The sequence below is a fragment of the Hippocampus bargibanti genome, linkage group LG01 (assembly GCF_051943395.1).
Source record: "Hippocampus bargibanti isolate YZ-2025 linkage group LG01, ASM5194339v1, whole genome shotgun sequence".
Lineage (NCBI taxonomy): Eukaryota > Metazoa > Chordata > Actinopteri > Syngnathiformes > Syngnathidae > Hippocampus > Hippocampus bargibanti.
The window spans coordinates 207514-221555 of NC_142734.1; the positions used below are offsets into that span (position 1 = coordinate 207514).

The 14042-nt window shown below is 44.5% G+C and overlaps 1 protein-coding gene across 1 annotated transcript in view; it reads left to right on the forward strand.

Annotated features, from left to right (window-relative positions):
* zranb3 (zinc finger, RAN-binding domain containing 3) overlaps positions 1–14042 on the forward strand; it is a 52089-nt gene that overhangs the window by 32595 nt on the left and 5452 nt on the right. The window contains 7 exon segments of the mRNA XM_089010868.1: positions 412–633; positions 635–664; positions 4054–4154; positions 6577–6681; positions 7229–7371; positions 12209–12349; positions 13231–13371. Of these exon segments, the coding sequence (XP_088866994.1) occupies positions 412–633; positions 635–664; positions 4054–4154; positions 6577–6681; positions 7229–7371; positions 12209–12349; positions 13231–13371 (883 nt within the window).

Here is a 14042-nt window from a genome sequence, read left to right on the forward strand (position 1 = left end):
CCGACACCTCCCGACAAGTGTTGTTTTTGGCAGCCTGTGAATTTATGTTAGTATTTATAAATGTATCTTACCTCTTAAGTCTAAAAAAATCAGGATAAATCCAATAGTTCTTGCGTAGTTGAGGCTATTTTATATAACAGGTGTAGGCGCCTTCACGAAAGAAATGGAATGGAATGTCGTCCTAAAAGTCAATCCTGGAATTGGAGTGAAAATGACAAAAACCCTGGCACTGGAGTGGCACATTTTTGCACATGGCCTGGCGGTGAATGAGCGAATCTAGTTTCAGATGGTGCAGACTCACGTCGTCGTGATCCATCAAGGATGATTTCTTTCTGTGCCGGGACTGGAACTCTTGACTGAATGTGTGGTGAAACTCTCTGTTGAACGTTGTCACCGTCGGCCTTGTGGCAGATCCCAGCAGGCCTCCAGGATCTCCCTCGGCCAAGAAGGAGCAGGCGCGCGGCATCCCGTCCAACTCCGCCGCCGACCAAGAACCTGAGCTGCCTCGCCAGCGATCCCACGCCGGCAAAGGCTGCAACGAGAGCGAGGAGGAGCCTGCAAAAGACAAACAGAAAGCAGGAGATGCCGAGGGAGAGGACAAGCGGCAGCTGAAAGGCAAACAATCATCGAGAAAAACGAGGCGGCAGCTGCGTCTTCCCTGACGGTAATCCCACCTGCAATCTTCTCCGTTTCATATCTGTGGAAATTGGCCAGCGCTGCCCAAATAATGCTCTTTAATTTCATGGGCGCAAAGCAATAAGGGACTAACTATGTCTCTTTTCCATATGGGGCCATATTCTTATGCATATCTCTTTTTGGGATATTGCCTCGTTGTGCTCACAGGATGCCAAGAGAGATATTGATGACGGTCTCACTCATCTCTTATCAAAGCACGCAATCTGCTCCTCGCAACAAAACAAGTTTGAGGTGCGGTCAGTGACCATCAAGTGTCTAAAGCGCTCCTTTTATTTGATATCTTTTGTAATTAATTGGATTGGATTTACCTTTATTAGTCTCGCAGTGGAGAAATTGACATTTCACAACAGCAAAGCCATGAAAGCAAGAGGAAAGGAAGAAAGAAGTCGAAAAATTAGAGTTCAGTAGAGGTTGCGTGTTCTCCACAGTCCAAAAACACGCATGGCAACCTGCGCACTCTAAAGTCTAAATTGTCAAATTGCGGCGTGGCGGTCCTGACGTGACGTCACTGAAGGAACGCCCCTGACCGAGAAAGCGACACACAATGCATTTTGGGTACTTTTTTTTTCATCTGAAAACTTTGTGTTGATGACGAAATTAGAAGGAGAAGACATAAATAACGCGATGGTGAATCGTTGTGTGTTGTACCAAGACTACTACAGTAAAGTCTCGTTATATCGATATTGGATATATCGATAGTCCCGGTTATATCGATACTATTTCTATGCACGCACGGAGAAAATTACATGCAAACAGGGTCGGATATATCGATAGTCCCGGTTATATCGATATTTTTTCGGACTCCCTTGAATATCGATATAACGAGACTTTACTGTATTTGATACTAGTTGACACAAATTCCCAGGCTTGGGCGCCATCTTGTGCGTTTTCTGGGCGCTACGTTGGAGTCAAGACGGCTCGAATTGATACGGAAGGATTTCTTGAATCCATTGCAAACATTGAGGCTTTCCTCTTCACAACTATTTAAATCATATTCCTAAGTGGACGAGGAACAAGAAAGCGTCTTCCCACGAATCTGAACTCTCTGAAGCCATTGTTTTGATTCTGGAGCGAGGCAGTTTGTGAAGGAGTATCCTGGCGTGACGTCACCAACAAGGGGGCGGGACCTTCTGAAACTGCCCCGTTTTGAGCTCATTAGTGGGAGACTTGAAGTCATTTTGATTGGTGTTTTGCATTTGCCTAAAAGTATCAGCCGGCGTGTTTTGGCTCATCGAGATGCTATCAAATGATGTCAGTTCGGAAAGCAAAAAATGGTGTCGCTTGTCCTTTTAGCATCCCTGTTTGAAATGGTGCACAATCCCTTTGGACGTGAGCTCATCGCATCTTGTGCGCATTCATCTCTCGTCAGTTTGTTTGTGACACGCTGCCGCAAGTGCGTTTGTTTGCTTTCTTTCTGGCAGCACAAGTTGAATATGAAACACAGAGGTTGTCCAATCAAGGTGACCTATGAGGTCAGGCGCGTCGGCTAATGATTTCCCTCTGCCTGCCAGGGTTTTTGGGAAGCCGGCCGCAGAGCTGTCAGATGCTCCCACCTCTTGATTGCTCGCAGATGACTTTTCTCACGGCACACGCGAGCGATCGCCACAAGCTGGCGCCGGTCGATCTGCACGAGGCCCACGTTTATCGTTAACGTATTCATGTTTGCCGGATGTTAGTTGAAACGCTGCGGCAAACTCCGAAGTTCAGAATTTTTCTTTCATCTTTTGATTTTGGTCCCGCCCGCGGAAGATGAGATGAGTCGGTCCAATTAGCCGTTGTTTTCTTTGCCTCGCGGTAGAATAACAGATCAAGCCCGTGGCCGTGTGATTTGAAGGCACTGTGCAAGTGACAGTCTCATCGGACGGCTTCAAAGAAATGGCCCGCTTCACGCAGCCGCGGCAAACAGCCAATTGGGGAGAAAAGACGAGAAAAAAAACAAAACGCTTACAACAAATATCAGCTGAGCAGAATGGAGCGCTTACCTTTCATTGTCCATGTTGAAAGACAGACAATAATAATCATGCATTTCATTTAGAAGCGCCTCACTCAACCCGGAAGTAAATCAAATAGATAGACAGCTAGCTAATGTGTAGCTAATAGCTAGCCAGCTAGATAGCCAGCTAGACAGATAAGCACCGCATTTCAAAACTCTCCAGGTCACTTTAAAGTTACGGGATACCTTTTACTGCGGGTGAGCAGCAGCAGCCACACGCGGTAGCCTTCACTCAACCCGGAATAACTCAAATAGAGCTAGATGGCTAATAGCTAATGGCTAGCTTGCAAATGGATCGCTAATATTGGCGTTTTCATGTTTATTACGTTTGTTAAGTCATTCAAAGTGCCTTGCACGCCGGGTCCGAGAGGACGGTCATTTCATCTGTCACGCATATTAGCATATTTGACAATGACCTTTCATTTTCAATACTGTAGAGAGATAGCTAGCTATCAGCTAACTAGCTAGCTTGTGTTGGCGTTTCTACTATTCCTGCACTCTTTGTGACTAGACGAACGCACGCACGCACGCAGGGCGGACAATGGTCCATTTCAAGCAGGTATTATCAGCGTCTTGTAGGTCATTGTCTAAATGAAGCGTGGTGGAGCAGCGGCAGTCTCATTTCCAGCAGCTGACCTTTACTTGTTGGATGCCGGCAGGATGAGCAAGTTACATTGCCGACAGTAATGACCTGCTCCCTCTCCTCCCTCTCCTCTCTTCTCTTTCATTCGTTTTATTACTCCCATTCTGGGCTGTTTGTGCTGTGAACTTGTCAAACATCAATTGGGAGCTCTTTACCCAACTTCATTGTGTGACTGCACACGATTACACAACTGACGAAGAATCAAAGTCAAAGAAATTCCAGAAAAAAAAAACAGCTGAAATTAGCAAACATTAAAATGAAAAGAATCCTTTCCCAGGTCCCCATAAAACAGAATTGGCTACTAAATAAGCCTTAAAACTACACCAAATAGACCTTATTTTACCTATAATAAATGTGCTCTCTCTCGTATTGCAATTAAAGAAATAAACAGTAGCGTAGAATCAAGTGGTTTTATTGACCTTTGTGATGGTCGTTGATGTCGTCGCCTCTTGATGAGATCCGAGCGAAGTTGCCGTGCTTTCTCGGCGATAATACCTTCACTCACGCTGTCCCCCGCTAGCTGCTTTTCGTTAATGCAAATCGGGCAATCCAAATCCAAATTGGGGCAAATTTGTCACGGTGACGAGTTGTTGTGTGATTCACAAAATAAATGCTGAGATTTATCATTGTATTATTTCTTTTAATGGCATGTAACATATCGTTTTTCTACTGCACCTCCAGGATGAAAAGTGTATGTCTGATCCTTTTCTTCTTTGTCTAGAACTTAAAGCGAATGACTGTGAGGACGTCGGCGATCCTGCATACGAGGGCCTGCAATTCTGCGCCAGTCAATACACAGACCGAATATATATCTACGATAAGGTAAGATGGTTCATGTATTCAACCACTGAGCAGTGATCATTATTGTTGGTAGAAAAACCCTTAAGAGTGGCTTGTGAAAACGTAGTTTCACCTTTTATTCACATTTCAAACATAAAGAAATGAAATTGGTATTGGGACAGCGTCACCAGCAGTTTCATACAATCTGTGAAGCTTTTTTTGAAGAAACTGAAATGCGGAAAGGGAAGGATTGTTGGAGCCATTTGCTGTCAGGTCAGCCAACTCACTCCAGATGTTCACTGATGATTTTGGGAAGGATCCATTGTTGACCCGAATGACTGATGATGAGCAATCCAGTCCACCTGTGTGTAATCTCATCTCGATATTAATACATCTGCTCTGTGATTGTCTCGGAGTTCGATGAGAATATTGGGGAGAGCAAATAGCGTCGTGAAGACCAAGTAACCCACCAAGTAGGATTGGGATGTGAAAGGATTTCACTAGGTTTAATGGACAAGCGACACCATTTTTTTTTTGCTTTCCTAACTGACATCAGAAAAACGCTTGATAGCATCTAAAATAGCCAAAACACGCGGGCTGATAATTTTCGTCAGAATGCAAAACCAAACCAATCAAAATGACTTCAAGTGTCCCAAAAGTGCCACAAAATGAACTGGGAACTGGGCAGATTCAGAAGGTCCCGCCCCCTTGTCGGTGACGTCACGCCAGGATACTTCTTCACAAACTGAATCAAAATAACGAGAGTTCAGATTGGGAGAAGATGCTTTGTCGTTACTCATCCACTTTTGAATATGATTCAAATAGTTGTGAAGAGCAAAGCATCCATGTTTGCAATCCATTCAACAAGTCCTTCCGTATCAATTCCAGCTGTCTGGACTCCAATGTAGCGCCCCAAATGTTGTTGTTTTTTTTTTTTGCAAGCCACATCAAATGAAAAAGAAATCTTTCCTGTTCTAATTGACTTCCAGGCAACGTGCTGAAATGGAACTTTGTCTAAATGAGCTTAGCGGTGCGTCAGGTTGCCTTTTGGACGACACAAAGCATGATTTCAGCCCCGGTGTGACTGCGATTGTGCTTTGGTGTCACGAGCCAACGAGGTCGAGTATCGATCGCGCCGTCATGACTCAAGCCCTTTGTTTCATTCATGAGGGATCAAACTCCATCCACGCTAGCAGAGATAAAAAAAAAGAAAGCAGGACCAATGTGTGTTGAAAGGAATCCGCGATGCTACGTTAGCGTGACGGCCGCCTGGCTGAAACCGTAAGCCACCCAGATGAACGTCGCCCCGCTGTCTTTTAAATGATAAACGGGAGGAGGTGCGCCTGGAAAACTGTCACATTGGGACATCATCCTGGAGCAGGCGCAACATTCACACGGGACAAAAAGCTCACTTTGCAATCGCAAGACGAATCATTGTGAAACGCAGAAACACCGTATGAAGAAAGTGACGTGCGCGCTCTCGACGGGATTGTTATTTTCCTCACTGCCGCCTCTATCGGGTAACTGGCGTGGCAAATGGTCGGTCGGTCGGTCGGTCCACCTCGGGGGTGATAAGACTTGCTATTCACCTTCTTGACTGCCCGCAGCAAATGGGAAGCCATTAGAATCTTTCGTCCCCTCCACACGTGACATACAAAGTGCGCAACAAATGAATGAAGAAGTACTTGTTACTTGTTGTAAATGTGAAGTCAAGAACTGTCACGAGACAAGTATTTTCTTCCAAGCACTTTTTCATCTATTTGAATTCAATAAGCCAGGATCCTCATGAGAATTACCGTGGCAACCGGCAAAGAGAGGCAAGTCCGCGCTTGTCAATTAACGACCGAAACGCTTGAAGCTTGTCTTTCACTCAGCAGGGGCGCCATCGCTCACTCTTCATCAAACAAATCAGATCGGCTTGAGATGTTATCCACCAAAAGCTTTCTTCGGCCCTCATCTGTATTTCTTTCAAGGTGTGGGATGTTTCGCTTCTCATCCGAGAAGCTTCGTCAGTGAACGGAAATTTGCTGGTAGCCCTATATCCCTAATGTCTCGAGGCGGCGGTGCTCGACCTCTGCTTTGATAGGTCCCTACGCTAAGGTTGACGGGAGCAGAGAACAATTCCCTGAAGCTTTTGAAAGGAAAAAAAATATGCCTGTTTGTTGATAAAGAGAAAAAGTTTTAACTGGTCATCCAACTTGGAGGGCCGCTTGAAATACACCATTCACACGTCACCTTACATTCCTCTTCCTCTCTGTTCCCTTCAAGCGCCCCGTGGTGGCCCTTGGGAAAAAAATGCACAAATTGGCCGCATGGTTGCATAATCCGCCGGGAAGCTTGGTGACAAAAGAACTAGCCGCGACGGTTTATAGTCCGGAAATGACGCTAGTATTCATGCTATTGGAAGAAAAACAAATCCTCTTGCTTAAGGCTAAGTCGTTGTCCCCAACGTCTCTTGTGTTAGAATGGAGCTCCGTTGAACTTGAGCTTCGTCCCCCTGGACATCAAACTAAGCAACTGGGACGACCTGCCCGTGGATTTCAGCCGGCATGGACAACATCAAATACAGGTCTACACACACATTGTGTGTGTATGCGTGTGTGTGTGTGTGTGTGTGTATGACTTGTGAGGACCACTAACTAACATTTTAGACCATACGTAGTGAGGACATTTTTGACAAGTGAGGACCTCACAAGTTTTTCATTCTAAAGGCTTCTCATCTAGAGGGTCTGTCTATCTATGCATCTGTGAAAGTTTCACAGAGGTCCTCGCAAATTCACCCAAAATGATATTTTGGTGTGCATTTTCATTTCATTTGGATACACACACTTTTTTCTCACTGTGTGTGTGTATGTTTAATGACAGAAGAAAGTTCATACCACGTAAACTCTGCTATAATGAAATGCTTGCAATGGGTTTTCTTTGCAAGGCTGACGTGCTTTGAAAGATACGCCTCACTCCGTCTCACTTTGAATGGAATGTGAAATGGAAAGTCATCTCCATCCACGTGTTTGCTTCTGTTTTTTGAAGAGTCGAGCGAAAACAGATCAAGGATCCATTTGGTTGGAATGACCTCGCAGCTGAACTGACGGAAGGCGTTAATGTGTGCCGCGCAGGTGCTGCGCTTTGTTCACGAATGGAGTGGCCTGGCAGCCATGAAGCAGAAGCTGCTCCGACGGAGCCATCTTCTCTACCGCAGCCCCGCGCTTGGACTGCAGCGGCTGGCCGATGGCCACAAGCCTCACAGCAGCACCGAGAGGTCAGACCGCCTTTGAAAATAGCATTTCAAGTGTGTGTGGGCGGGATTCAGTCCTTCATTCTTACTTTTGCAACTAGAAATAAGAAGAATGCATTTTATTTTCAAGCACCATTCAAAGCTCTCGATGACACTTTACGGTCACAGACAACAAAAATAGCAGACAGAGCTGGAGTTTGGAGGGAGAGTGGTACGACCCGACCCGACCCGACCCGACCCACATCATGGCGCAACGTGCTTATAGTTTGTAGCTTTTCAGATACTGTTGGATCCATTAAATGGATGTTCTATTTGCAAATCTGCCACCAATATAAAGGGTTGGAAACGGACAAAAATGCCTTTTGGGGATGGTCTGAAAAGTGCAGTTGATGCCAGCATGAGGAATTGGCACCAAATCTTAACTGGCACCAGATTTGCTCACTTTTAGCAGATCTCTAAATGTTGCCATTTTGGTTCTATATAATAATAATAATAATAATAATAATCCATTTCATTTATAAGCGCCTTTCAAAATTATCAAGTTCACTTTACAGTCACGGGATCAGTTTTTCTGTGGGCGAGCAGTGGCAGCCACACTCAAATGGATTGAAAGCTAGCTAGCTAAGAGATAGCTAATAATAATAATAATAAATTTGATTTACAAGCGCTCTTCAAACTCTCCTTACATCATAGTGACAAAAGGATTGCAAAATGATCATCATAACTAAAAAAAAGTGTATTTCAAATTCAAGTTTCTGATATTAGCTACACTTTAGCAGAGTTAGCGCATCTGTACACCTTTCATGTTCACATCTTAAAATACCTAGCAAAAATGTTTTCTAAATTTGACAGCAAAATAAGCCATTTTCACGACTGTAATTAAATAAATAGTTAAATAAATACATAGAGAAATATAGATATCGAGCTAGCTAGCTAGCGCTAGAAAGCTGGCTAAAAAGATCTCTAGCTAGCCTTATTGCCTTGCTGGCTAGCTATCTATTAGCTATCTAGCTGTCTGGCTGGCTAGCTTTCTATCTATTTGAGTTTTTCCGGGTTGAGTCAACGATGAACGCCTAGCTATATGGCTATTTGATATCTATTTGCTATTCATTATCTATTAGCAATCTGTTGTCTGTCTGTCTGGGTGGCTAGCTAGCAAGCTATATAGCCTGTTGTAACATCGGCGGCGTTGTAAATAGTGAAACGCAACCACCACAAAGTCACCGTCAAGTAGTCGACGTGAGCTTTCCCACCAAAACAACGTTATTTGTCAATGCCTGCCTCGGTCCCCCTCGCATCGCAAAGGCACAAAACAGAGTTTAGTATGTGGGTGTTTCAACTGAGGCAAGATGGAAGCCACTGATTCGTGTTGCGCGTGTGTCTTTGTATTTTTGATGTCGGCAGGTGTTGTGGCCAATTACTGACGCGTGTGAATGTGCGCACGGCTTTTGTCAATGTCTTTCTTGGCCAACCGCATCAACCTAATCAAGGTGTAAGTAGGCGCCAATTGGCCCGGCTCGATTTGATCCTTGTCTGATAGATTGTCTAATCACAACCAATCAGCCTGCGGCTCAGGTGCAGCGTTACGGTCGCTTCTCACCTTTTGCACCGGAGAGACGCTCCACTTTCAACTACAAAAAACAAAAAAAACATGTCATGCATTTTTTCCCCCAGGCTGCCGACATTGTTCATACGGTATTTTCTTCACTTGCCACTCATGGAGAGTCGTTGGGATTCCAAAGAGGATTTTCATTCACTTAGCGGACACCTCATACTCAATTGGCTGCAAATGTTGTCCCGAGATAGATCGTGACATTTTCCCATGACTTGGATACATGTACACTGATACCTTGGCGAACAAACTTCATTAGTTCCCAGACAGACATTAATTTCCCATAGGAAACCTTTAAAATGAGAATAATCCGTTGCCAGGTCCCCACAAAACATCATTTTGTAAGCCTTAAAACTACACAAAATAGACCTTATTTTACGTGTAATAAATGTGCAATGGTATTATAATTAAAGAAATAAACTACTGTATAATAAAGTCATTTGATTTAGCTTTGTGATGGTCGTTGATCACAACGACACAAAATATACCTTAGGTTTAAAGCCGCACGTGATTGGTCAAGAACGCAGCAGTGAGGGAGGGGTTACAGAAGTACACACTGTCTGGGAACCAATGAAGTTGGCAAGTGTTCATGAATGAAATCCTGCTGCGAGCTCTCGCCCATCGCTCAACAACAAAACATTAAATGCAACAATACAACATTTTGGTGAGAAAATATCTTCCAAATTGGAGATCTTTGTAAGGAAATGCTGGTTTAATTCAAATCACATTGTGCTCACTAAAAATATTTGCGGTACGCATGCAATAGAAATATGAATCTAGAACGGGGCTTATCCATGGGGTTGTGTCGTTATTTCACCAGGGATGAAGCGGCGGTGGCATCAATCAATAATTGATGTACTCTACAAACATTTGTTTTGACGGTCATGTTTGATCAACATTATTGCTCGCTCTGACACCTTGGAAGGAAATCCCCGCAAGAGCTTGAATACTTATGCGCATGCAGAGCGGCTGAAAAAGGTACAAGAAAAATAACCCAAAAATGAAAATAAAAAAAACCTTTTGGGTGATCTATCAATAAGAAGGTTTCTTCAGCCGTCATCTGTACTTGTTTCAGGGTGTCGGACGTATTGCTTATCATATATATATATATATATATATATATATATATATATATATATATATATATATATATATATATATATATATATATATATATATATATATATATATACACACACACACAGTGGGGCCTTGGCTGACAAACTTAATTAGTCCCAGACAGAGTGTGTAAGGCGAAAAGTGTGTATCCCAAAAATTAATTTCCCATAGGAAACCATTAAAATGAGAATAATCTGTCCCAGGTCTCCATAAAATATAATTTTCAACTGAATAAGCCTTTCAACTACACACAACCTACCTTATCCTACTGTATAATAAATGTGCTATTGTATTGTAATGAAAGAAATACACTGCATTGTATAATAAAGCCGTTTTATTTACCTTTGTGATGGTTGTTGATGGCTTGATGGAATTGGGTGGGAGGTCGGAGGGAGGGAATTGCTGTTTGGAAGGAGTCACATTCCATAAGGACTCTAATTAAAGTAATAAACTGTACTGTATAATAGAGTCGTTTTCTTTACCTTTGTGTATGCCGCTGTTTTTTGCTCCCTTTTTCCATTCACTTTGCCCGTTTGTCAGCTCTCGATTCCGTCAACACACTGGCATGGCATGGCCAGGTCATTTTAATTTCTCTCTCCATTGACATAAAGCATTGGGTGCAGTTTTTTTGCACCGGGATAACAAATTTGGCTGCGGACAGCAGAAAGCGAACGCCACCTGAGATGGGCGTAGATTAGATGACGGACGGGCGCTGTGGGGAAATAAACTTGCCGCGCCGGCAAAATGGACAACGTTCAGGAGGGGGAGAGAGCAGAAATTGAGTGGATAAAAATAGAGCAACGAAAATCTCCATTTCCAGAAGGCACGTGCGTTGTCATCCTACCTCACACATTCCTTCAGTGACTAAAGCGAGTGAGCATTTGCTGTTGACCTGTTAGTGGACTGTCACATGCATCCCTGCCAACGACTCCGCTTTTGCCGTAAAAACGACACTTTTCAATGATCCCATTCCGGGTTACGGCTTCGTCATGAATAAAAACAATCAATCCAAAATAGTCCACACAGTCACAGTGCTAACTGCTTTAGATGAATTGCGTACGCGCGTGTTACGGGTCTTTCCTGGAATCCAAAATGACGGCTCATTCCTGGAATAGAGACTCAAGAGTTGGCATTGTTTTTATCATTGTTGCGTAATGGCATCGGCCGGAGAAAGATCAACAAAAAGTGTGTGTTCATTTGTAACGTCATATTCCGGGTAAAAAGAATCAAACGGGCTTCGTGATGACAGCTCATTCAAACAGAAGCGATTTCACACCAAAAAGGCTCCTGTCAGTCATGTTTTCTTTGTTTTTTTGTGCCGTGTGCCTTGACATCTGAGCTGGAATATTGCATAGCACACACAATTGAACTGTTCTGTTTGCAAGACATTTGCCATCCAGTTGAGGCCTGATTGGAAATTGCGGCTGATGAATTGCATGTTCAGCCACTCTTAAAAGAGCTCACTCGCGCTTGCTAACAGGTGTCAAAGTGGTCGCAAATAATAATAACACATCTCATTTATAAGCGCCTTTCAAAACTCTCAAGGTCACTTTATGGGATACGTTTTTCTGCGGGTGAGCAGCGGCAGCCACATGCGCCAGTGTTCACTCAACCCGGAAGTCAATCAAATAGATAGAAAGCTAGTTAGCCAGCCAATCGATAGCCAACAGATACCTAGCTGGATAGCCAGCCAGCTAGATAGTGAATAGATATCTAGCCAGATAGCTAGCTAGCCAGCCCGATAGCTAATAGATAGCAAATAATAATAGTAATATCAGAAAACCTTTATTCGTCCCACGATGGGGAAATTTGGGTCCAAGCGTCCATAAAACAACAGAACGTAGACATTTTAAGCGGTTTTCCTTTCCATGATCTGATAGGTTGCGACCTCTTCCCGTGAAGGAATTTACCAAGTGGTAAATTCTGTCCAAGGCCAGATCTCCTACATGAAGAGGACAGTTTAACGGGCTGTGTCTGTTCACCTCAGATGATCCCAGATTTTTCTGTGCTTCCGTCGTGGGCCTTGCGTTCAGCCTACTGAGCATACAACAGCATGAAACGACATGCTAACTTGTATTGTGTCTATTGGGTGTCACTCGCTCGTGGCTCCCAATGGTCCCATTTCCACAGGTACCTCAGTCGGGATGAGGTGGCCCAGGCCTCACTGAGCAAGGCCCAACAAGAAGGAGGCAGCGTGCGACTGGTCGCCAAGGAGGACTTTTTCCTCAAGAGGAAGAAGCCCTCGTCGCTAAACGCAAGCGCTGCAGACGGGTATGATCAAAAGAGGGACTTCCCTCCTCCTATAAATACCTACCAAATAGCAAATAGTTAGTTATGTGCCGCGGCCAGAAATGAGAAGACGTCAGCATTATTGACTTAACAAAATGATCAATGTTGTTGTTGTTTTTTCTTTGGCTTAACGCCAGCAGGCACCATTTTCACCCAATTTGGATGATTTCAAGGAATGCGCTGGAATGTTCATCATCTGCCCATTAAGGCGACGTGTCTCCCGGTGCCCACTTTCCTCTCAGCAAATCAATCCATTTGCCATCTCTTGGCTGTCTCCATGGAGACCTGCATCCGCCCCGCCGCGTGTGTTCCTTGGCTAAATTGAGAGCAGCATGCAATCTATTGGCTGACACTCAACACGCGCAAGATGTGTGTGTCTCTGTCAAGTTGCCACTCAGTATTTGCGCTTGCGTGTCGGCTTGTCTGACGATGGTTGCAAGGCGCGAGCGTGGAAACTGGCCATTGTCGCTTGCATCAGTGCTGCCGTTGTTCCTTCCGTCAACACGCAGATCAACGGTTGGAATGAGCCGCAAGACTGTCCAACAGCACCGACCTTTCCGCTAAACGAAGCGGGGCTGTGAAAATGCTGCCCATTACAGCCGCCCAAAAAAAAAAAAAAAAAAAATCCCAACCGCCCCGTGGCTGTCCATCGATTGCAATCAAATTGCACTGGCGTTCCTCCCAAATCAAAAAGTGTGCTGCTGAAAAGTTTCCTCCTTGATGAAAATGCTGACAAAGTCTCCGTCTCCGGTCCACGTGACGCCACGCAACAACGCAGAGTCACAAAAGAAAGCATACAAAATGAGGCGCCGCCATCTCGGACTTTTTTTCAATCACCCGATGCCCCGTTTGCATCTTTGCAGATCAGGAAAGGTCGATGGCGAGCAAGCGTCAGCCGCTTTCCTGCAGGCGGTGGACCGCCACGGCATCCCTCTGTGTCTCTCCTGCCAGGAGGCCTGCCTGACCTCCGGTGGGGCCTGGGACACCCGATTTTGCAGCTTCAAGTAAGTTCAGAAACGTGTCTAAAACTCATGAGAAAAAGTTAGCGGACACCAGGGCAGACAACTCTGAAAAGTTGCCCGCCCGGCCAGAAAGTTGCCTCGAAACACAATAAGAAAAAAAACATTGTACAGCAAAGTATTACGGATTTTTTTTACCTAGCACAAATCCTCCCTTGCTTTATTTATGTCAAATATCCCTCGCTAAAGATTTTGCTGCAGTTGTCGTTTGTCCATACACTGTTTGCAATGTTTGCGTCGCGTCGTCTGCTACAAGCCACGTGAACTCCTCTTTCCAGCATGCTTTCAATAATAAGAAGACATTTAATTTCTAAGCGCCTTTCGAAACTCTGTAGGACACTTTACAGTCACGGCGTAATGTACGTTTACCTTTTGTAGCTGTTGGCTTCTTTTGAATCTGTCTTCTGGGGCTGAGGCGCTGCGCATCGACGTTGGAAAACGAGATGCAAATGCGCGACCTTATGACGCTTGGGAAAGTCCAAAGTTCCTTGAAGAAGTTGTCGGCCGCCCGGGCAGAGACGTTTTGTAAGTTGTACACCCGATGTAAAAGTCGCACGCCCCCGACGTCCGGGCAGACGTTATTTCAGACGGTGCAGCGGCAAATCGACTTGAACTTGTGTCGTAAGCGAGCCATTTTGCTCCATTTTGACTTTGCC